The 23,313-nt window shown below is 36.6% G+C and overlaps 1 protein-coding gene across 2 annotated transcripts in view; it reads right to left on the reverse strand.

Annotated features, from left to right (window-relative positions):
* Positions 1-3,105: 3,105 nt before the first annotated feature.
* LARS1 (leucyl-tRNA synthetase 1) overlaps positions 3,106-23,313 on the reverse strand; it is a 52,153-nt gene continuing 31,945 nt past the window's right edge. The window contains exons 22-32 of one of the 2 annotated variants that reach the window (XM_033096542.1): positions 22,636-22,699; positions 20,052-20,235; positions 18,842-18,932; positions 17,833-17,973; positions 16,670-16,810; positions 16,310-16,420; positions 13,300-13,410; positions 10,903-11,007; positions 9,531-9,626; positions 7,941-8,073; positions 3,106-3,327 (exon numbers count right to left, since the gene is read on the reverse strand). In XM_033096542.1, coding sequence (XP_032952433.1) covers positions 3,122-3,327; positions 7,941-8,073; positions 9,531-9,626; positions 10,903-11,007; positions 13,300-13,410; positions 16,310-16,420; positions 16,670-16,810; positions 17,833-17,973; positions 18,842-18,932; positions 20,052-20,235; positions 22,636-22,699 — 1,383 coding nt within the window. In that variant the 3' untranslated portion in view covers positions 3,106-3,121. Of the gene's footprint in view, positions 3,328-7,340; positions 7,465-7,940; positions 8,074-9,530; positions 9,627-10,902; positions 11,008-13,299; positions 13,411-16,309; positions 16,421-16,669; positions 16,811-17,832; positions 17,974-18,841; positions 18,933-20,051; positions 20,236-22,635; positions 22,700-23,313 lie in introns of those variants that run through there. The other variant, XM_033096543.1, reaches the window with a different exon arrangement.

The following is a 23,313-nucleotide window of genomic DNA, read 5'->3' on the forward strand; positions in this document are numbered from 1 at the left end:
TTGTTTAGGGTTCTGAACTTCAAAGCATTTTCTTGAGCAGGGTCGTTAGCAAAAGCCGATGTAATACCTCCCAAATCAAGACTCCTTGCATATAAATTCATAATTGCCTTCGCTCACTGGGTTCTGGGCAACTCTCACTGTCTTCTTAACTGTAAGAACGCATCCTACATGAAGGACAGCCATGCTTCTTTGGCTTACCATTCTTTTCCAAGTTCTTAACACAGTGTTTGAAACACAATAAGCACTCAATAATGTGTTGAATAAATGTGCTATATATGCAAATTCAAGTTTATAAAAACAGCAAAAATTAAGAGGTGATTACTCACTTTGCAAAAAAGATTTACAATAAGATTCCTTTGAAGAGTGAACAACCATTGTACATGAAAGCTGATTCTGTATTTTAAAATTTCATTTGTACCCAACTTTTCTAATCAAATATCTATTGTATGAACTGACTATAAACTACATGGTACACAGCTCCTAAAAATAAATGAAAAAGAGAAAGGGGGAAAAAAAAAGGAATGATCTTCTTTAAAAAGAATGACAATTATTTATGGAAAAGAAATGATTGTACTAAAAAAAAAATCACTATTTTGCAGAGCCCCCAACATAATTTATTCAGGAAAGGATTTTCAAGGGGTACTAAAACCATAAGGTAAAAAATTGGGAACAGAACATTCTCAAGGTGCCAAAACATCACTCCACAGACATCTCACTACAAAGGAAATAATGTCTACTCTAGCCCTAATCACCCTCCACGTCCCACCTCATGTGTGAAGTCTTATCTGGTCCATAGAAACTTCTCTCTCCTCTGACTGAATAGCCCTGAGAACACTGGCCTTGATCAGAAAAGCTCATTTTCCATGCATGCCTTCCTTGTTTATAAGTGTAACAATGGACCGGAAATACGGAGGCCAGGGTTCTATTCAGTTCTACCACTAGTGTATAGGGTCTTGGGCAGGTCACTGTCCATCCCTGGGCCTGTTCCTTCAAGGTCTCCTTCACTCCTTTAGCACACCAGCTATATGACCCCACCTCAGAGCCTTTATACTGCTGTACCCTCTGCCTAAAATGCTTTCTTGCTCACAACAAAACTACATATGCATTTATCCTTGGACCTACAAACACATTTCTAGAAACTTACTCTTAAGATACACCTCCACAAATATAAAACCACATATTCACAAAGTTACTTGCTATATAATTGTATACAGATTCTCTTAAATATCAAAAACTTAGAAACACCCTAAATACCCATCCCTAGGAGAATGGCTGAATAAATTATGGTACATCGTTACAATGGTATTACACAAGGTGGGAACAGCTATGGCTAAGCACATCGAGGGAGCAGAAAAAGAATCTAAAGGAGGGCAAACAATGAAACAGTCGCCCCAAAGGAATCAACACAGATGGTATGATTATAGCTAGCCTATACCAATCGTAAGCCAATACATCCTGGTTGGGTTTTATTATGATTATTATTATTCATCACTAACATTTACTGAAGGCTCATTATCATCATCAGTAACATTTCTGAAGTAACATTACCACTTGCCGGACACGACGATTTTGGTTTTCCTAGACTGTTGCATCTAAACAATCTCACAATAAGCCTAGCATATAGGTCCATTATTAGTTCCATTTTATAGATGGAGAAACAGGCTGAGTAATTGGCCAAGATCACCCAAGCAGCAAAGGGAAGAAACAGAAATCTAACCTGGCTGGTCTGACTTCAATGCCTGATACATACGATGCTATGTTGCCTTCCCCAGAAGATCAATCATTTGCACTTGATGATTTCTACGGGGTCTTTCAGCTCTAACATTTTATGATTTGCTTTAATGAGTCCATGATAAAGCATTCAACTAGGCCTAGAAATCTCAAATTGTAGAGAGCAAAATAAAGAAGCTCAATAAAAATCTCTTTATATGACATGAAAGAATTCAGTCTCCTTAGGGTCTTTCCCCATGTTGAACCCTTCAAGAAATGGAAATTTTTTTCTCCTGCCAGTCAATACCTAATAGTTTCTCCTCAAATGAAGACAGACGGCACAGACAATATCAAGAAATTCCAGCAAGAATAAAAGAATAAATTGGCAATACAGTCAGCATGGTCTTTAAACACAATAAAACTGAAGACAAATTTGATAAATGCTGATTTCTGGGGGGAAAAAATTCTATCTTTTAAAATACCTAAATTTAGTGTAGATGAAATAAACTGCTTATAAACTATTGATATTATTCTTGGAAAAATATATTGGTGGTTAACTGAATATATTAAAGCTAAAAAAATTCTTATAAATACAAGATCTATTTCTTCTTTATACAAAATACTTGGTGATCACAGTCAAGTCAAAATACTCTCATTTGTTCTTTTAAATGGTGATGAGAGCTCTTTTTTTATGATGTCACTCATATGTGGGATATAAAATTGAAAGCAACAAATGAACAAGACAAACAAAAACTCACAGACACAGACAACAGTTTAGTGAAACGTTGCCATAGGGAAGTGGGGAGGAGGGGAAGTAGAAAAAGGTGAAGGGGTAAAAAACATGGTGACGGAAGGAGATTTGACTTTGGGTGAACATAGAATGCAATATACAGATGATGTATTATAGAATTGTATGTTAACAAATGTTACTCCCCAGTAAATTCAATAAATAAAATAAATAAAAAGTAAAATTAGCTATCTATTTTATTTTTTGTTTGTTTGTTTTTAAAGAAGAAATACACCTAAGTCCATAAAGGATATAATATAAAAAGTTGGTAGAAAGACCTTAGCCTTCATAAATAGTATGAAGTATACCGCACAGAAGAAACATACTGACACTGTTGTGTTAATCTCAAAGACTAGAAGCCTCCGGGAACTAAGCAATAATTTGTTTAAAAAAACGAAAACAAAGTATGGTATAAACTGTTTTTCTTAGAGGCCCCAAGAAGGAAAAACAAAAATTTATTAGGTCCAGGAATCTAAGATGACTTGGTATAACTATGATTACATGCAGAATTTGACAGTTAGAAATGACATCTGTTGAGGTCCAGCCTAAGGTCCTTTTAGCCCATCCGTAGGCACAAGTAGTAGTATCACCTCAAAACAGGATAAGTCTCCAATGTGATTGAGTTTAATGAACCAGATAGACAATAGTATCACCAATGTCGGCCTGGAGCCCATTTTCAGTAAGATGAATTTTCTTGCTCACGAGGTCCACGTGGAAAACAGCATGCTCAGAAATGGGGGTCTTCTCAGTGTGCTCTTTCCCCAGGACGGGAACTCGCCGAGGCCCCAACAGTGGATCATCAAATCTCATCAGTTTCACTTTGGAAAGATCTACAGGCAAAAGAGATCATCAACATGAACATTTCATTATAGTCACGATTCAAACCCATGCCTGAGTCTGATAATTCACATTTTAAACACACTGGTTGTTATAACTAAAAAATATTTTCATCAGATTATTAAACAAGACCCAGTCTCAGAAAGCAAAGCTAAATCTAACAAATCTTCATCCTCTGTCAGCTTTTGCCCGGATCAAAGATTGTCAGAGATTCTGTATAGAACATGCCCTGGAATTACAAACCAAGGGGAAGGGTTCAGTGCAATTTTGAGCATTATCCTACACGGGCTCTCAAATCACTTTTTATATACTTCAATTAACCGTTTCCCAGAATATCAAGAAGTCTAGAACCTATTTCTCTTTCTTGTCTTGCTTCCTGGAATATGTTAAAACGAAGAGTTGTAGCTTTTATTGGGAGATACCTTTAGAAAAAAGAATTGCTATTCTAATAAATAGCATTAGCAGTTTCTTGTTCTGTTCAAAGGATGAAAGTGTTTGTATTAACAAGCTGATGAGAAGGGGAAGGACACAGATTTCAGCACTTTAAGCTTTTGGATCAGCTCCAACCCTCCCTTGCTTGAGATTTTCCTGATCTGCTCTTGTGCAAGCTGATAAGATGGCTCCTGGCAAAGAAAGCACTTGTCCCTTAAACAAATTTATGAGCCAACAATACTGCCAACAACTGAGCCTGAAAGAAATTTATTTATTTCAGCAATTCTGCGACTTCCCAACATCACATGGTTTTATTTTATATGGTGGGAAAACACCATAATGACTGCAAATGCCGTCTCTGGGTTTATATCTCAATCTAAATGTAGCGTGGCTAGTTCTGCTTAACCTGATTTACAGAAACAGAAGATATTTTCCGAATTACTTCCCACCCCTCTCTAAAGCAGATTTCTGGGTGGTCCATGAGTTACATTCCCTTATGTTGCTTTGAGAGTATGAAGCTTAGCAAGAGAGGGATAAAAGATAAAAGGAAACACTAAAGCAGCTGGTGGCTATGCCAGGAGTACAAGTTATCTAGGCATTCTATTCTCCTCAGGGAAACAAAGGCTGAAGGACTGCAAGTTTAGAGTAGGGATCTTGGGGCTTACAGCGCAATTACCTGCAACTACCATGAAGGCAAACCCTGCCTGAGAGTCTTCGGAGAGCCTTTGCAGAGGCTATATAATCTATTCCCAGATATAGCACAAGCCCTGAAAATTAAAACAGGAAAAGAGCAGATACAGCCTGTATGACAGCCACGGTCTTATTGTGGAGGAAGAACACAATTCATTTGAACAGGTATTACAATTCAACATGCAAGTCAGTGACACCAAATTATTTTGCTATGGAAGCAGTGACAAGTCCTGCCAGCAGATTTTATGCACAAGGCCTTTTACTATGAATCTGCCTCTCTCTCTCTCTCTCTCTCTCTCTGTCTCTAAAACAGACCTCCCTCGTCATTCCAAGCAATTCTGAATCGAACTATTTCAAAGAAGCCTTAATACACAATGAGGCTTCTAAGTGACAAAACACATTTGCTTTGATGTTTCCCCTGTAGTTCATTACCACCAATAATTCTTGGAGCTTTCTTAGTGGTTTTACTATCTTTTCTTATCCCAGACCACTCTTATCATTGAAAATGTTGAAATTTGAGTCTGCAGCTACAGAAGATTTAAGGCACTTAGGGAAGAGATGAGAGTGATTGAAAGTCCCTAGGGATTGAAAATGGGAAATGGAGCCTTTCACCTCCAAGTTATTAGTTCATATGTGGCATGGGTTGTGAATGATTTAAAGTCATTATCATCAAATAGTTGCTCAGTGGTCTTTGTGGAGTAAAATGATGGTTTTAGCTCAGTTCCTCCTGGACCTAGATTATAATCACCCTCAATACAACTGGCACTAATTGGATGCCTTGCTGCTATTGCAACAGACAGACCAAGAAATATGTTATTGAATTTCACTCCTCTCCCATTTCACATACTCTGTCCCTCTGAGATATCAAAGTGTCCTGAGGGCTTTTGGAAAAGCCTCACAGTTACAGCTCTTCTGTAGATATTTGGAAGAATATCAATTTCAAACTCCCCTAACATTTCTATTTTCTAAAATCCACAGCAGCTACTAACACCAAACTTAAAGCACTTTATGATAATATTACTCACAGCTAGTATGACAAAGGATGTACAAATTATGCCAGAGGCTCAGTGAGAAAAAACAAGATATAGAAAACACATTTCAGGACAATTTGAAGAAACTAGTCAGTGCTGTATCTCTGTAAATTTTCAAGGGAGGCAGGTTTAACACTGTACAATACCATTTTCAATACAGGAATACATCTTCTCATGTGCTACAACCTCATAATAATCCTATTCAGTGGGTTCACACAAACACCTTTTTCTTTAAAAGCTACCATATTGTTTTTCATGGCTAAGAGTTCTTCCTATTATAAAAATCTCATGATTGGATATATGCAATATAAAACAGCCAAATGGAAGGCTTCCTATATGTTCGTATTTCAAATTTTTCAAGTTCTGCTTTCTGTGGCCTATAAGTTCTAAGGATGGCACTATCATTCCACAGTACCTGGTTCACTGAGGGAACATGAGAAATGCCAGCAACAACATGGATGAACTGTGAAGACATTTTGCTAAGTGAAATAAGCCAGACACAAAAGGACAAATGTTGTATAGTTCCACTTATCTACGGTACCTAGAACAGTCAAATACATAAAGGCAGCCAGCAGAACAGTGGTTACTAGGGACTAGATGGAGGTAGCATTACGGGGAGTTAATATTTAATGGGTACAGGGTCAGTTTGGGATGATGGAAAAGTTCTACAGATGGGTAGTGCGACGGTTGCACAACAATGTGAATGTTCAATGTCACTGAACTGTACACTTAAAACTACCAAAATGGTCAATTTTAGGTTATGTATATTTTACCATAATTTTTAAAAACGTCTACAGACAATAAAATCCCTAGCACTAATATACTGCTGATACACAGTGAAACGAGTATTAGTGTTTCCCTCCTGCTAGGACACCCTTTCTCCTTACCCTCACAGGTAGCATTTTCAAGACCCCACATCTAAACAATGTCTTCTCCGTAAATGCACCCTGATCACCACAGCTGGAAATAATCTCATCCTTTTCTGTGCTGTAAATACCGGGGATGCCAGAAAAATGTTTATACAAGTGGACACTTTGGTCAACGTTGCTCAAGCAGGAGTTAGTTCGCCATAATCAGAAGTGTCTGCACGCTGATGGTAACCACTTTGAGCACCTCTTATAAGTGCAGAAGTCAAACATGACTTGTAGTCATCTTCTGTTATTGGTATATATTGAGTATTACAATTTTAATACAGTTTTCCTTTCCTAACATGTGTACACATTTTTTTGGCACCCTCTGTATTATCTATACCGTTCTTACTGCACTCAGCAGTTTCTCCTTAGAAATCCAATCATGGACGTCAATAGCTTAGTCCCTATTCCTTCACTTGATGACAGGACTTTGTGGGTCCCCCAAGCCCCCAGTCCACACGTGGAGCCCTACAAATACACTTATCTCTACATGCACTGCACATGACAGTCTCTCAAGAAATATCCACAGAAGGTAGATGAGTGACTTAAAGAGAACAAAAAAATCCAAGATAGAATGAATTCCAAAGGGCTACAATATTCCTCTGTTCATGGAATATTGTTACCCTGAATATAGTTCCATAAATTAGGTCAGTCTGGGATTTGCAAATCCCTTCAGAAAAATTTTACACTAATGGAACGTGGCCCAATCAACTCTTGATTGCCATCAAGAAGAGGAGAGAGAGAACATAAAAGAGAGAATCTCAATATTAATTCGTCATCATAATTGGAAAGAAAAATCAAACAGACACACACTAACTTCACACTTCGCTCAGCCCAAGACCTGGCTGGGAGATGAGAGAAAAAACTGTAACATATTACATTAAATCTAATCATAGGAGATCTAGACTTAATAAGGAATTAAGGTTATTTATATATTTTTACCTGGAGGCACGATATTTATAAGAAAGAATATGAGCTTTGGAGTCAAATAGACCCAAGTTTGAACTCCAGCTCCAGGAATTCAACTGTGCAAGTTACAGAGCCTTTCTGTCCTTCACTTCATCATCTGCAAAAAGGGGAATAATAAGAGTACCCTCTACATTACAGTGTCGCAAAAGAATTAAATGACTAATACATGATACACACTTCGTAACCTTTACTCTGTTTCTCTTCCTTCCCCAGAAACAGACCCAGTGGGCTGTTAAGTTTGGAATATCAACAGTGTGTGTTCCTTAATTCTGAAAACCTCTCAGAGAAATGGCTTGTTACAGTATGAAAGCTCAATGGAGTCTTGGAAAAATGTCTAATCCATTGTCCTCATTTTACTAAAAGAGAGATCAGTTGAGAGTTTATGTGACATGGCCAAGTCACCAAGCTACCTACTATGTCCCATAGAGTTTTCTGATTCCAGGTCCAATATTCTTTGAACAACATTACACAGCTGTCCCTAAGCAGCTAGTTTACTCTTCTTTCTCGCCTCTGCTTAGAACTCATCAAATCCACATGCTACTGCCCAATGTGCATTTCAGGGAAACCATTTACCTTTGATTCCTCGGTCCATTTTCATTAAACGTCTGATTATAGCGTCACGGTTATCTCCTTGCCTAATTTCAATTTTGGTTGAGAAGTGGCCATTGGATGGCTGGGGATTCACTAGGGAAACTGACACACCAGGCTAGGAAAACAAAGAGAAAATCATTGTTATAGGGAAACAAACTTGAATACTGCTGAGGGAGAAGGAATCTCTGCTACATTTTCAATGTCCAATGAGAGACAGATTTAATTCTGGTATTCTAAAATCATGACAAAGGGATACTCAAATACAAAACAAAATATGTACACAGCTCATGCTTACAACCAAATGCCTAGACAAGAAAGACTATGACTACATATATCAATACTGATGATGGATAATAACAATTATATTTTCTCTTCTACAATTACCATCATTTATTGAATTACTGCTATGTACTTGGCCTTGTGCTCAGCACTTTATAGACGTTATTCCTGTATCCTGAAAAGTAGCTCTGTAAGACCCCTTTTCACAGAGGAGAAACTGAGAACCAGAAAGATTAACAAAGTAGGCCGAGGTCATATGATCAATAAGAGGCAGAGCCAGGATTGAACCAGCTCTAGGCCATAATACCTCCCACATTATATAAACTGTACAGTCAAAGACCCTGTTTGTTATTTTAAATGGAAAAAAGTCAACTGAGTCTTGTGAAAGACTTAAATATGTAACAGCTTAACGGAATGCTTTAAAGTGGCTTGAAATAAACATATTTGTAAGGGAACACTATTTCAAGTACCTATCTGCCTGGCCCAAATGACTGCACCTTTAAAAGGCACTGTATCTTAATATAATAAGAGTATTCATTACACAATAATAAATTCAGGAAGTCTCCATGATCATGATTACCTCATTATTTGAAAATAGGATTTTTCTGTTTGCTGGGTTTTCAATTAAATGTGGTAAAAGAAACAGGATATATCTAAGTCCTCTGCTTATGTAGAAAAGTCGGGCATATTATGGACTCTTACAACTGCAGTCCATTGGACTTCGCCAAATACTGCGACTCTGAATGGATTCTTTAAGAGTAAATATAGAGAATCTCCCAAAACTCCAAAACATATTTATCTTTACCAGTAATGGCCAAAAAATAAAGGAGAAAAAGGAAATTCCAGCATAACTTAAGATAATGCATCAATCTCATTTATGCCAGAAACCAAAAAATCTTGAATAACATTATCAAACCAAGACCCATCTGAAGAATGAAAGCACATTGTCACTGTTTAAAAAGGTCTTACGTTTCAATTTCCACTGTATTTTTAAATAAAAACCAGGTTTTGAAAACCATATTTTTATTTTTTAAACCCACAAATAACATCCGATGCCATCCACTATAGTAGACAAAGGAAAAGTGAGTATTACACCAACCAGTGAATTAAGAGACCTCAAATCCACCCACATTCCTAACAAACTATGCGACCTGGACCAAACCAATCATTTAACTTCTCTGGACCTCTCTTCCTTCTCTCTTTAAAATGATGGGTTTAGATGTAATGATCTCTAAGGTCTCTTCTAGCTCTAAAATGCAATGAAATTATTCAGTGAGATTTCTTTCAACTTACTTCTGTTCTAAAAACATTAAGTGGTTTTCCAGGACAGCATTCTTCCCTGACTTTATCTTCTGCTTCAGAGGCAAACTTGACTTCTATGTGTTCTAGCTAATAGAGGGAAAAATGGAAGTCACTAGTAACACTTCATATAATTGAAATTAATCATCATCTCATTTCACCAAAGGTTCTCCACTTAACATAAAATGGTCCGTGCAATTTTATTATTTTCCATATAAACATTAAATGAAATCTGTAATCAATTATTAAACACTGATCTTAGATGTCTCATAGTATGGCTATTTATATAGTCATGTTTACCATTTTATATAATGGAATCTGGCATCTATCTAACTGATGTATAAGAGGAAAAGAAAAATCAGCATAAAAGGTATCCACTTAAATAAAGTTCAGAAATTTAGCAGTTGAGAATAAAAGGCTCCCACCTAAATAGAAAAACTCGGAAATCTAACATATTGCATATACCTGAATATAAGATGATCTTAAATATAAGTGTCTCCATTGTTCCAAAGAACCAAGAAGTTTTTTGACCTCCAGAAATATATATGAATATTTAGAAATATCTTTAAAATAAATGTCTGCTAATATTTATTAATGTAATTATTAACTCATTTATAATTACATGATATAAAATACTTATTTAGAAATAAATATCTTCCCTTCTAATATTTCATGAAATTTTATTCAAACTCTAAACCTGCATATTTTTTACTTCAGTGTCTTCATTACCACTAACACCACTTTGAGTCTTCTGACAATTTTTCTAGAGCAAATTATCTTTCCTTTTGCCTAAGTTGTCTGAGAGACAGCATTTTTAGGATCTATATATGAAGTACGACTGGCACAGGAACAGGGAGAATATGTAAAAGCTATTGGTAATGTTCTAGTTCTTGAGTTGGGTAGTAGATTCGTGAAAGTTCATTACATTATTAATATAAAAAAAGGAGAGGTCACGCACGAACCCAGGTTTTTAATTAATCCAATGCTGTGAATCTAAGGTCTAAAGGGGGGTAAGAGAGGAGAAGCAATTCAGAGTACCCCATAATAAGAGATTTTTAAAGTATTCGAATATAAGGTCTTCTCATTTTTTTTAAAGATAAATTTTGGGGGAGAAATCCAGACATACACCGCTAGTATTTTCTGTACAGAATAACTGATAAGTAAAATAAGACAACAGATCATTTTTTCTTCCTGCAATTTCTATATCCACCCATTCTCCTTCCCTCCAAAATTTTTTTGACTGATACATTTGGCAAAGTTGCAAAACACAGAAAATGAAGTTTATAAAAAGGTTTATTATAAAACAAAAGAACTGGATCATGTTTACTATAGTTAACTAGTTCTTACAATCCTTAGCCCCTCTTACCTCAAGGGAATTGGTCAGGTAGACTATATTCTCCATGAGCACTGCCTGTTCATCAAATTCTAATTGCAAATCCAGAACACGAGGTCCCAGCTTCTCCAGATTTTCCTAACAGCCAAAATGGTTTTGAAAAACAAAATCACACTGAGAATATGTTGAAAAGAATATATTTCCTCCTATACAGTCATTCTCCTCTCAATTGATAAAATCTTCAAGTTTGAACAATTTTAAAGGAAAGGCCTTGGTCTCATGGTTTCCCTTCTGTGTTTGCTTGTTAATGAAATTACTAGCTCAGTAAATATCATTTAAAGTATGATCAAGATTAAGGCAGGAATGAAAAGATTGGAAGGACAAGGTTTTCAGATTCATAAAATAAACATCATTTTATCACTGTTTATTTAGACTAACTTAACAGGCAAACCCAAAGAATTTGCTTTGACAGGAATCAAACAAATGTGTGAAAATATCTGTTCAGGTAACCAAAACAAAAGATTTTTTCCCCAAGATGGCAAGTCTTTAAAGCTATTTCAGAGAACAGTGAATTAATAATAATAACCAAACAAAAAATTCTCAAAGCTATTCCTCCAAATGTTAAAATAAAAACAGAAAAGTCATACTATATGGATACCCAGATGATCCTGGCACATAAAAGTTTTATAAAACAGTGGCATAGAAAAAGTATTTTTAATTTTGTTGAACATGAAATAAAATATTTGCCACTCAAAATGGAACCTTCGAGTTCCAAGTTCACATGTACAAATATAGCTAATTGCGTACAACATGTTGAACTTACATGAAAGTAACCTAACATGATTTCATTCACCATCCAACTTCTATTTCTTTTCCCATGAAAAAAGTGCTAAAAAGCTATTTTTCTTATTCCCAGGTTTATTAAATATTTTTCAAAGTTTCAAACCATTAGCAAATATGCTCAGAAAATCACCAATATTACTGAAAAAAATATATTACAACTCGAATAGTCTAACACTGGTTTTTCAAAAAGCCAACTCTAGAATCTAATATCATATAACTTTTCAAATCAGTTTCTCTGGATTCTTTTAATGTATGTCATCAAAATTCAATGTCTTTGCAACCAATAATGGGATATTTTATTGAATCCATATGTTGACAATGGATCTAGCATTCTGACCAACGGCATTCACTGAGTACGGAACCAATGAATTAGGGGCATACCAGCAGACATATTACAACTTGATTGGTACAGGTCAACCTACGATTTTAAATTATTTCTGAAACTTCATAAGGCTCAATGGTTGACTCTGGTCTAAGAGAATTAAAAGGCTTTCCTAAGAATACAATCTACTCCAATATAGGACAAGCTAAGAATTTTGTCCATCAGGCAAGCATCCGTAGCCTAGCAGATCTGAGAATTAATCTAAAGTATGAGAAAAACCACTGTGTGCCTAGCAAGCAGGAAGACACTGATTTACATTTTAAAAAAAAACATTTACTGAGCCTGCTCTTGACAGGTAGTATATGTGTTAATTATATTATTTAATTTACTCCTCACAGCACTCTTAAAAGATAGGTTCTATTAATTTCCTCATTTTATAGATGAAAAACCTTACTGCCCAAAGAATTTAAGTTATCTGTCTAAGGCCTCAAACTAAGTAGTAACAGGCAAACAGGATTTAGGCCAAGATTTGCTTGACCCCAGAGCCTGAGATCTTAAGCAACATACAGGCCTCTTTCTCTTTCCTTGTCAAGAAAACCCATAGATCAGTTACGTGTATGTAGACAATTAAGAGTCTAACCCAGTGATTCTTCATGGGGGAGGTGCAGGAGGGAAGGGTGATGATTTTGCCCCAGGAGACATTTAGCAATGTTGGAAGACATTTTTGGTTGTCACAACTTGAAGGGGGTGAGGGGGAAGGTCTAGTGGCATCTAGTGAGTAGAAGCCAAGGATATTGCTAAACATACTACAATGCACAGGACAGCCTCCCACAGCAAAAAACAATCTGGCCCAAAATATCAAGAGCTATTGTCTATAAACAATGTTTATCCTGTTAAGCTAAACCTATACAAATGTAGACTCTTGGTTACAGTAACAGGATCGAGTAAACACACCCTGATGTAAGCCAAAAGAATATGCTTCTTCCCCACAATGAAAAGAAGAAAAGGTAGAACATGAAGAGAATCATTTTGTACAGCAATTCTAAAACAGTTTTTCATCCACATTACATATTTTCACACACTCAGCAATTCCACAGGTACACCCCAAATCTGATCTCTCATTTCCTACAACCATTGATCAAAAAGAGCTGTTTTACTTAGCAGATTTCTTGGGGAAAACTGTGTCCAAAGCTTTTCCCCTTCCTTCTACTGTCCTATCTAACCGTTACTCACGTGGTCACAGCTGCACAAGGTCCACAGCTTACCTTAATCATGGCGACAAACGGCATCACTCTCTTCATATATTTTTTCAATTCTGGCAAACCGCCCAGTTCACTAGCAATGACTTTGTTATCAGGCAATTTTCCATTGTTGTTCTAAAAAAGAGAGAGAGAGTGGGGTAGGAATGCAGAAAAAAATATTTTAAAGACGCTGCAGGACAGAGGTGCTTGTAGGATGTTGGCCAGCCACAGCATGGAGGTCTGGTCTGCGCCAGGCTTCTGGAGAACAACAGAGGCAAGTGCAGTCCCCGGCATCATGAGGAAGTGACAAGGGGAGTGACTAATCCACAAGGATGTCTCCTATCCCCTCTAAGTTCAGAGAATACATGATTTGGGGGACAGAGGAGAGAATACATGATTTGGGGGACAGAGGAGAGAATACATGATTTGGGGGACAGAGGAGAGAATACATGATTTGGGGGACAGAGGAGAGAATACATGATTTGGGGGACAGAGGAGAGAATACATGATTTGGGGGACAGAGGAGAGAATACATGATTTGGGGGACACAGGAGAGAATACATGATTTGGGGGACAGAGGAGAGAATACATGATTTGGGGGACAGAGGAGAGAATACATGATTTGGGGGACACAGGAGAGAATACATGATTTGGGGGACAGAGGAGAGAATACATGATTTGGGGGACACAGGAGAGAATACATGATTTGGGGGACACAGGAGAGAATACATGATTTGGGGGACAGAGGAGAGAATACATGATTTGGGGGACAGAGGAGAGAATACATGATTTGGGGGACAGAGGAGAGAATACATGATTTGGGGGACAGAGGAGAGAATACATGATTTGGGGGACAGAGGAGAGAATACATGATTTGGGGGACAGAGGAGAGAAGACATGATTTGGGGGACAGAGGAGAGAAGACATGATTTGGGGGACAGAGGAGAGAAGACATGATTTGGGGGACAGAGGAGAGAAGACATGATTTGGGGGACACAGGAGAGAAGACATGATTTGGGGGACACAGGAGAGAATACATGATTTGGGGGACACAGGAGAAAAACAAGTGTGTCATGCTAAACACCAACTTTTTCCGTACACCCATGGCACCTCTGGGATTGCAATATTAGATCTTATCTGGTGAGAAAATGAAATGGTCTTATAAAGATCTTGTTTGTCTTCAAACTTCTAGAAGCATTTTATTGGTTATATCGAAATGGAAAACTACACAACCATCAAACAAGATTTATAGAATGTCTGCTTTGGAACATTCTTTGTTATAAACTGTTACCACAAACGTGCAAAAAAGGAACCTCTAGTTATCAACCTGTGAAAAATACGAGTTGTATCATTGCCATCTACTCAAAAACAAATGCCCGCACCATCTATCACTAATAGGTGTAAGTCCCAAATGTGCTGCCTGAATGTAAATTCATTTCTGCAAACATCCAATGTCCACTTTAATAAAGTGAGAAATAAAGCTAACGACCTTTTCAGAGTTTGGGGTGACTTACTTTCTCCTTATTATAGAAACATAGCATCAAAGCCAAGGGTTGGGAATGAGTCTAAATAAAAGCAATATATGGTAAGATTTCCAATAATCCATTTACTTTTATTTCTAACCTTTAATAAGGTACATGGGGAAAAAAATTTTCTCTACTGCCAATATGTTGCTTTGAAATGCAAATGAAAGAGAAAAGAAGAGGGTAAGAAACAGTCCTTCTCCTTATGTCACAAAAAAGGTGCCCATGTTCAACATAATATTCTTCTTGATTACAAACTAACATTCTTTTAGTTCTTTTGGATGAAAACAAAAGTTTTAAAGGAAGCTAATCATTCCCAATAATGCTAAAAGATGATGTTGTTTTGAAACTATATAATAACTAGTCAAGGAACACTCAGAGAAAATATAAGCTCTAAAAAGAACAATGGTGATGCATTTATGTTTTAATACCTGGGACATTACATACTATACCTGGTTCCTCTACTGCTTCCTTGAAAATGCTAGTATGAAATGCAGTTTCATTTTTCTACCCACCAAAGGAGCTTGTACTCTTTTACCTACCATAAGTTAAAATCTGCAAGCAGATTCTAAAGGCTACCTTCTTTTTCTATTACACACAGAAGAGGAAGTAGTTCTCCACAAAAATAGGTCCATAAGGAATAAAAACTGCTTGCTCTTCTCTCTCCGTCAAATTTTGCCAATGTAAAAGTTTTTCTGAGTATTTCTTAATTAACTATGAAAATTATTGAGGCAAAATTCTAATACAAGTCTCTAAAATCAAAGCTTAGGATTTTTCCTTTATGTTATCACTTTTTAGGCTTTGGCCATAATCTCTATTTTGTCTCTTTCTCTTTTTTAAGGTGCATCTTAATAGTTTGTGTCTACCAATAATTGTTATTAATAACCGGAGCAAAAATTCTACAACATACACTTTGTTGCCATATTTTCAATATGAAAGGATAAAAGTAGGTGAATTGTGAATTTTTCTCTTTAGGATAACCTAGAACTAAGTTCAAATATTGAGTTTCCTTTAAATAGAACTATCGTATTTAATAGCTATTTACCTGACAGAGCCAAAAACAACATCAGCCTCTCCATTTCTACAGGTAATTATTCACCTAAACATTTTCTTTAAATTACTCAAGAGCCAAGCTTCAATTTTTTTCAAACATAATAAGGTTAAGGCTGCATGAATCTGTGTTTGGGTCTAAACAAATCCAAACGGCAAACTCAGTCCTTTTGCTTCATAATTTTAACCACACGTATGAAAAAGTCCCACACCCTTTAATTATATACACCTAGATTCAGTGAATTTTTGTATGAAAGTTTCAAAAGTGATGAAAAAGCAGCAGTTTTTCCCTTGGCATCCATTTATGAGCCATCAAGGATAACAAAAAACGCTCCTAGACATAATGAAACAATGCTGCTGGTCTGTGCCAACACCCTACAAACATCCCCAACACCCTAAAGACAGAAGTGCCATAGGCAGGACACAACAATGTTTAGAGAAAAGTTTGCTGAGGGCATCACCTCGAAGTGATTACGGAGAACTGACAGGGTGGTATGTTGCCAAGATGGGTAGTTCTTCGCCACATAGATGGTGCAGTGCGAAGGCTTCTGAGGTGGCTGCCTGTCAGTCTTCTACAGGGGAGAAGAAAAGGAAAGCACATCTATCACTTTCACTAAACCAAAAATGAAAAGAACCCTTCCCCGGTATATAGCACTGTCTTTAATATTAAAAAATATGGATAGTACAGAACTACATTAGCAATGAAGATAGCCCTACACATTTTAATGAAAATTGTCTTAATTTTCATTACAGTTAAATGTTATTTGACCAATAACTTTTCAGGAATGACCTTTAAAAAAAAAAAAAAAAACCGGCTTCACCTTCCCTTTAGCCGGCATCATATAGCTCTTCAGTCGCAGTCTGAGATCATGTGCTACTTCCATGAGATACTGTGAGGAACGTATCAAGGCTTCATCCACATGACCCACGACAGGCCAGGAGGCAGTCATAATTGAGCCAGGCTTTTAAATTAAAAAAACAAAAGTTCCAGGAGATTAGACAACACGACTATTTTATGATTCTTGATTACAATTTCATAGCAAAGCTACCATCTGTAACTGTGCTCACGGTTCAAACCCTGACTCCACAGAGCACACTTCCACAGCCCCTGATCTAATGTTCCCCAGAATTCAAGCTGTGAAGTCTGACTCTACATTCTTAATTAGCATTCAATTGTACAAGCACATTAATACCCACACACATATGCTCACTTTCAAAGAAAATTATGTAATGCTAATTTGCCTAAACTTAATCATTGTTATATAAATTATGCACGCTCTCAGTTTTTATCCTATTAATATATCCAGTATTTAAAGTATGGCTATTCGGGATATACATCATGAGCGCATTTTTGTATTGTTCATGCACTGCAGAATACAAGAGTCTGGCTAATAAGGTTGGAAAGGACTTCTTAAACCAGTCAATCTGTTTATCTGCAAGCCAGGGAGAAATAATTGAATTTATCCTCACAGTAAGAATGCTAATATAATATCGTTGAATATGCAGCCCTATATATGCCAGGAATTTTATATAAAACAAGAATATTTATGCAAATATATACTTCTATCTTTGTTTATAAGCAGTTCATAACGTTATATTTCTCAATATTTTCGCCTTTTTAATAAACACGTGGAAAAACAGTATTAGTTATGCATGTATTCAAATGTATATCTGAATACATTTAAATGTATTATAACACTTCCTAACAGGAACTAGGTGATAAACCACAAGCACATAGTCACGTGTTTTTCAAATATTTACACTGTGAGTATATAAAGGCACATACATGATGGATCTGTCTAAACAGGAGGTAGCTTCAGTTTAACCTGTAAATAATTATTTTTTACAATAATTATGATGAGTCCAGCATTATTCTTGAAATACTCACTTTCAATCTTTTTTCTCTGAAGTAACAACATTACCACAACATTTATTTAATACGACCAAAATCAAAACCACCCACATCTTATATACATAACGATACCTTTCCCAGCAGCGTCCAGATGTGCTCACACAAATGTGGACAGAATGGAGCCAAGAGAAGTGTCTGAACCTCAATGAACCGGAACACAAGGTCTCTGTGCATCCCTTCTATGGCCAACTCACGGTACTTATCTTTTGCAGCCTATAAAATTTGAAATTATTTACCATTTCTCCCCCCATACTACAAAATAAAATTAAAAGGAAAAAAATTCAGTATCTCTGTTTTAATGCATTTTTAAGTTTTTAGTCTTTTAAAAGTCCATAATGAATTTTTATAAAGGTTTTACTTTTAACAAGGTACATGATTTACAAGTAAATGTATACTAATTCTTGTCCACAGGATACTTCAGTATTATGAGTCTCAAGAAAAACATTTTTAAAGACATCGTGTCACTGACATAAAAGTTGAACAATTTAAACCGTATACTAAGGGCATAATGCTCTGAGCAGCATATAGGAAAGATATTAAGTTCGAAAAAGGCTATAAATACAACACACTGCTATGGTCAGCACTTATCTTTATTTAACTACATCTATGAAAACCAAGTTACATAAATCCCAATGTGCTATTTTACAAAACTGATTGAGTAAAGCTACATTTTTACTTTAAGCACGTGAACTCCCAAACTTGAGGAAATACTGACACCATGTGGAAAACCTCAGAAAATGTTTGTTTTCCAACTATTAACAATTAGTTACAATTATGCCTTTATTTTTTTATCAACTTAAAAATGTTTTCCTGGAAAGTATGACTGATTTTAGATTTAATCTCTTTATTAAAGCTCATAGCTCAACTAGGGACAGCATTACTTATATTAAATTAACAGAATAGGAAAAGTACCAAAGGCAACTTTACAATCACAATTTATTGAAGAATTTAAAACTTTCTTTGCAAGAGTTTCAGTCTCCACTTTCCATGAGTTATTATGGTATTACAGGAGGGAAAATGGGCAAAAATACATCACAGTCACACTGACATTTTATAGCTACTGAAAGAATTAACAGCCTACCTGAAACTCAAAAAACCCTGTTTTCAAAGCTTCTTTAAACATCATCTTTTCATAGTTTTGATCTGTTTTCATAATTCCTGCATTCATTTCACTATTGAATAGGAAAAAAAGGTTACTGAGTTTAAAGGCAAGTACAGATAGTATGAAAACCTGCTGCATCTACTAATAAACAGCAAAATGAGAACAATGCCTGAAATGTTCAAGACTGCTCCATCACGAAACCATCTCTGTGTTCTTTAAACCTGCCGATTGTAGCCTCCCCACCGTCTATCCACTTTGAAGCACATATTGTCCCGACACTGCTTCCAACTCCTATTTGTGACAACACTGTTACCATGCGCTTATTCAAAAATTCCTTGATAGGAACTGTTAGGAAGCCCAAACTACAATGTGAAAATAGCTTACCTAAAGTTGTAGTCAGGTTTAATTGGGGCATTTTAAACAACTGATATTAGATATTTAAGAAAAATTTTCTCATGCTGCCTCAGGCCCTTCATAATATGGACTAATATGGCCTCAAATTGTCTCATCTCCTATGTCTGCCCTTCACATACTGCACTTCAAATAAATACCATACTCTTTGAGTGGCTTTTGCCTCTCCCTGCAGAAATCCTGTTTATTTTCCAAGAAACCCAGAACTCACACATCATCTGAATTCCCTCACTTACAATTGGTGGGATAAGTGTTTTTCTGTCCTGCTAGACAACAAGGATCCAGTCCTATCTATCTTTGTAAGACCAGTGCATAGGATGTTTCCTGATACGTAGAGGTTGATAAATTATCTTTTGAAGGGGAAAAAAATGGTAATTCTCCATTTCTTTTAATCTACTTTTCCTTGAACTATTCACCCTACTTTAATGCAAGACAGTATGGTAAAATGGTTGAGAACGGGCTTTGGAGAAAAACAGGAGCAAATTCATATCCCAAGTTTGGAATTACTAGCTTTGAGGCATTGAATGAACACTTAATTTTTCCAAGCCTCAATTTCTTTATAAAATAGAGCCAAAAATATCTTTATCATAAGGTTACTATGAGGCGAAAGTAAGATAATAGATTCAAAGTACTTAGCATGGTACCCAGCACAAGAAAGCTTTCAATAACTAGTAGTTACTATTGTCATCTAATTTATTTTAGGGGAAAAAAGAAAACTTAAACATGCATCCGGACTAAGCAACTCTAAAGTACAAAGTGGGTGGGGTCCACAGATTACCTGGCAAAAACTCTATCATTGAAGGTGGTAGCAGGCCCACTTCTTAGGCTGTCCCAGTTGGCAACCATTTCTTTCACCCACTCCACCCAGGTGTACAGACGGAGAATACCAGCGTCTGCCATGGCTTCCACAAAATTAGCATCTTCAACAGTGTCCCCAGCATCAGCCAGAGCCAAGCGCATTCCTGGAAGAAGAAAAAAAAAAAAAAAAAACAATTGGTGATTGAAAAACGTGGTTACTGAATATCAACTATGAGTCCAACGGGTACTATGCCAAGCCTACATATATTTTAAGACATAACAAATGCTTTAAACGACTGCCATGGATCAACAGCAAAAATAAAAATCACCAAAAGTAGAATTCCTAACAATGTTGTTAAAATATTTGAACCATCTGTATTGATTTGCATACACTTAGCATCAATATGTGTTTCTTCTCAGGCATGTTGAGTTAATGAGATAAAGTGATCTTTAATGAGGCAAAGGAAAAAAAACGATAAACTGGGTATAGATATCCCTATAACTTCTCAGCCTCAGTTAGAGGTAGCAAAATGTTCTATTTTAATGCAGGAGAACACACATTGGTGCTTTATGTGTACAAATATTAGGTTGTTGCAAAAGTAATTGCAGTTTTTGCCTTATTTTTAACCTTTTAAACCGCAATTACTTTTGCACCAACCTAATACATATTTTATTTCTTAGTCCTAAAAGTAGATTCTTCTAAGTTTTCCACTAACAAAATTTTTCTTTTCAACCAACTAAAACATTGGAGAAAAACATCAATGAGAGCCCAATTAAATAAATTATAGGACATCCTTGCAAGGGAACACTATATTGCTGCCAAAAAGAGTGAGGAAACTGTATTGTGTTATGGAGACGGCTTCTTTGCTTAAACCTCATGCTAGCTTCAAACTTTTCTGCTACAGCTTCCTCACCTCTATCAGGCTTCATAGAACTACAGAGAGTTAGGGCCTTAGGATTTGCCTTAAGGGAATGCTGTGGCTGGTTTGATCTTCTATTCAGACCACTAAAACTTTCTTCGCATCAGTAATAAGGCTGTTTCGCTTTCTTATCATTGGTGCACTCACGGGAGTAGCACTTTTAATTTCCTTCAAGAACTTTTCCTTTGCATTCACAACTTGGCTAAGTGTATGGTACAGGAGGCCTAACTCTCAGCCTATCTCGGCTTCCAACATGGTTTCCTTACTAAGCTTAACCATTCCTAGCTTTTGATTTACAGTGAAAGACATGCGACACTTCCTTCCACCTGAACACTTACAGGCCACTGTAAGGTTATTAACTGGTCTAATTTCAATATTGCTGTGTCTCAGGGAATAAGGAGGCCCAAAGGGGGAGAAAGACAGGGAAACAGTCAGTCCGTGGAACAGTCAGAACACACTCATTTATCGATTAAGTTTACAGAACATGCAACTCGTGGTGCCCCCAAAAAATTACAATAGTAACATCAAAGATCACTAATCACAGACCACCATAAAGAAATAAAATAATGGAAAAGTTTGAAACATTGCAATAATCCCAAAATGTGACACAGACAGGAAGTGAGCAAACGGTACTGGAAAAATGGCAGCAATAGACTTGCTCGATACATGGTTGCCACAAATCTTCAATTTGTAAAGAGCACACTATCCACGAAGCTTAATAAAGCAGGGATGCCTGTATATAGACCAACCCACACATACATCTGTTTATTTTTATATCTGTCTGTGTATAACATAAAAACCATGAGTTCATCCTGATAGAGCCAATTCCAATCCAACCCAAAGTTTATTCCCCTTTTACTTATTTAGAGCTTCTTTCTCTGACAGTGAGCTCTCATCTACAGTATATTTATTCAATCACAGTACACAGATAAAGTAGTTTCAGAATTGCTAATCAATGCCACATATAGGAAATATATTGACTAACTACAGTAGTGTACAGTACTGTTCGTTTTGCATTACAGTATCCACTCAAAATACTGCTTTTCAAGTCACTTAGGTTAGTCTTTCCCATCCCCCCTTGAGTATGGTCTAAACTGTGGAGCCATGATCAGTAAAAAGAAGTGCCATGATGACCACAGACCAACTGACATAAGAAATGCACGAGTCCTTCAGGTTAGACAGTGCATTTCTTCTCTTGACAAAGTCATGGTCAAATGGAACAGTCCTGAGGCCAGGGAAAAAATACTCTTCTGGAAAATGAATGCTCCCAGGCTGAAGTCACCCATATTTATACCAAATATGGAGGAAATACTTTGGAAAAGCTGCCTCCCAGGATACACTCAACATTTCTACAAACCAATGTAATCTTAGAATTAATGAGAAATTAGAAGCAAAGTAGAAATTATAGTGAGTTTCTTTTAAAAGAAGCCTCTCATAACCTTAGCTTGAGTTTGTTCCTAAAGAATACGTCAGCAATTCTTGTTTCAGGTATTACAGCACTTGTACACAAAGAAAACACAAATACTTTATAAGGTGTTGGTAAAAGCAAAAGAGAAAAAGCAATGAAATTACAACCATTTTAAATTGCCTTCTATAATCTAATAGGACCCTATGCAACAGCACTAATAAAAACAGTATACTCACCATCAGCTGAAAATTTGTCTATAGCTTGGGTTAGAGTGAGGAAGTTGCCTGTGGATTTTGACATCTGGAATAGAAAGCCAATGAGTAGGCATTAGCAAGCATACATACATATGCGTAGGATAAACCTAATCAGCTAAATCAAATTAAATGGGTTGGCCGTGAGCAGATAAAGACAAAAAGGGCAAGAAATGTGAAAAAGAAACCTTGAACTAATTTTATAGAGGGGGAAAAGGAAGTCCAGTCGATAAAGTGACCTATATGGGTCATTCAGCTGGTCAGTGGCAGAGTGAGGGTAGGGTGTCTAGTCTGATGCCCAGCCACTGCGCTTTCCATTAGCCTGTGCTACTGCTTTAGACATGTGGGATTATTCCTTGACAATTCTGGAACGCTTTAGCTGGTCATAGAGCAGTTGGTTATAGTAGCAGTCAGTTATTCAGAAATAAATGCACTCGCTGAGGAGGTTCGAGTTAGGGTTTTAGGCAACGTCCTGTCATTAGGGCCACCATAACTGGTTGTTCAAACTGTGCTCTGCCTGAGGGCAGCACAGCTCAGGAGGCGCTGTACACAGCCCAGCAATCGTTATTATTTTAAAATTGTTTTATGTCTTTCTCATAACTTTGCTGATACCAAAGAGAGGTGATAATTACGTCAAGTTCCCACTATATGGCAATAAAGTAT

Source organism: Rhinolophus ferrumequinum, chromosome 24 (genome assembly GCF_004115265.2).
Source record: "Rhinolophus ferrumequinum isolate MPI-CBG mRhiFer1 chromosome 24, mRhiFer1_v1.p, whole genome shotgun sequence".
Classification (NCBI taxonomy): domain Eukaryota; kingdom Metazoa; phylum Chordata; class Mammalia; order Chiroptera; family Rhinolophidae; genus Rhinolophus; species Rhinolophus ferrumequinum.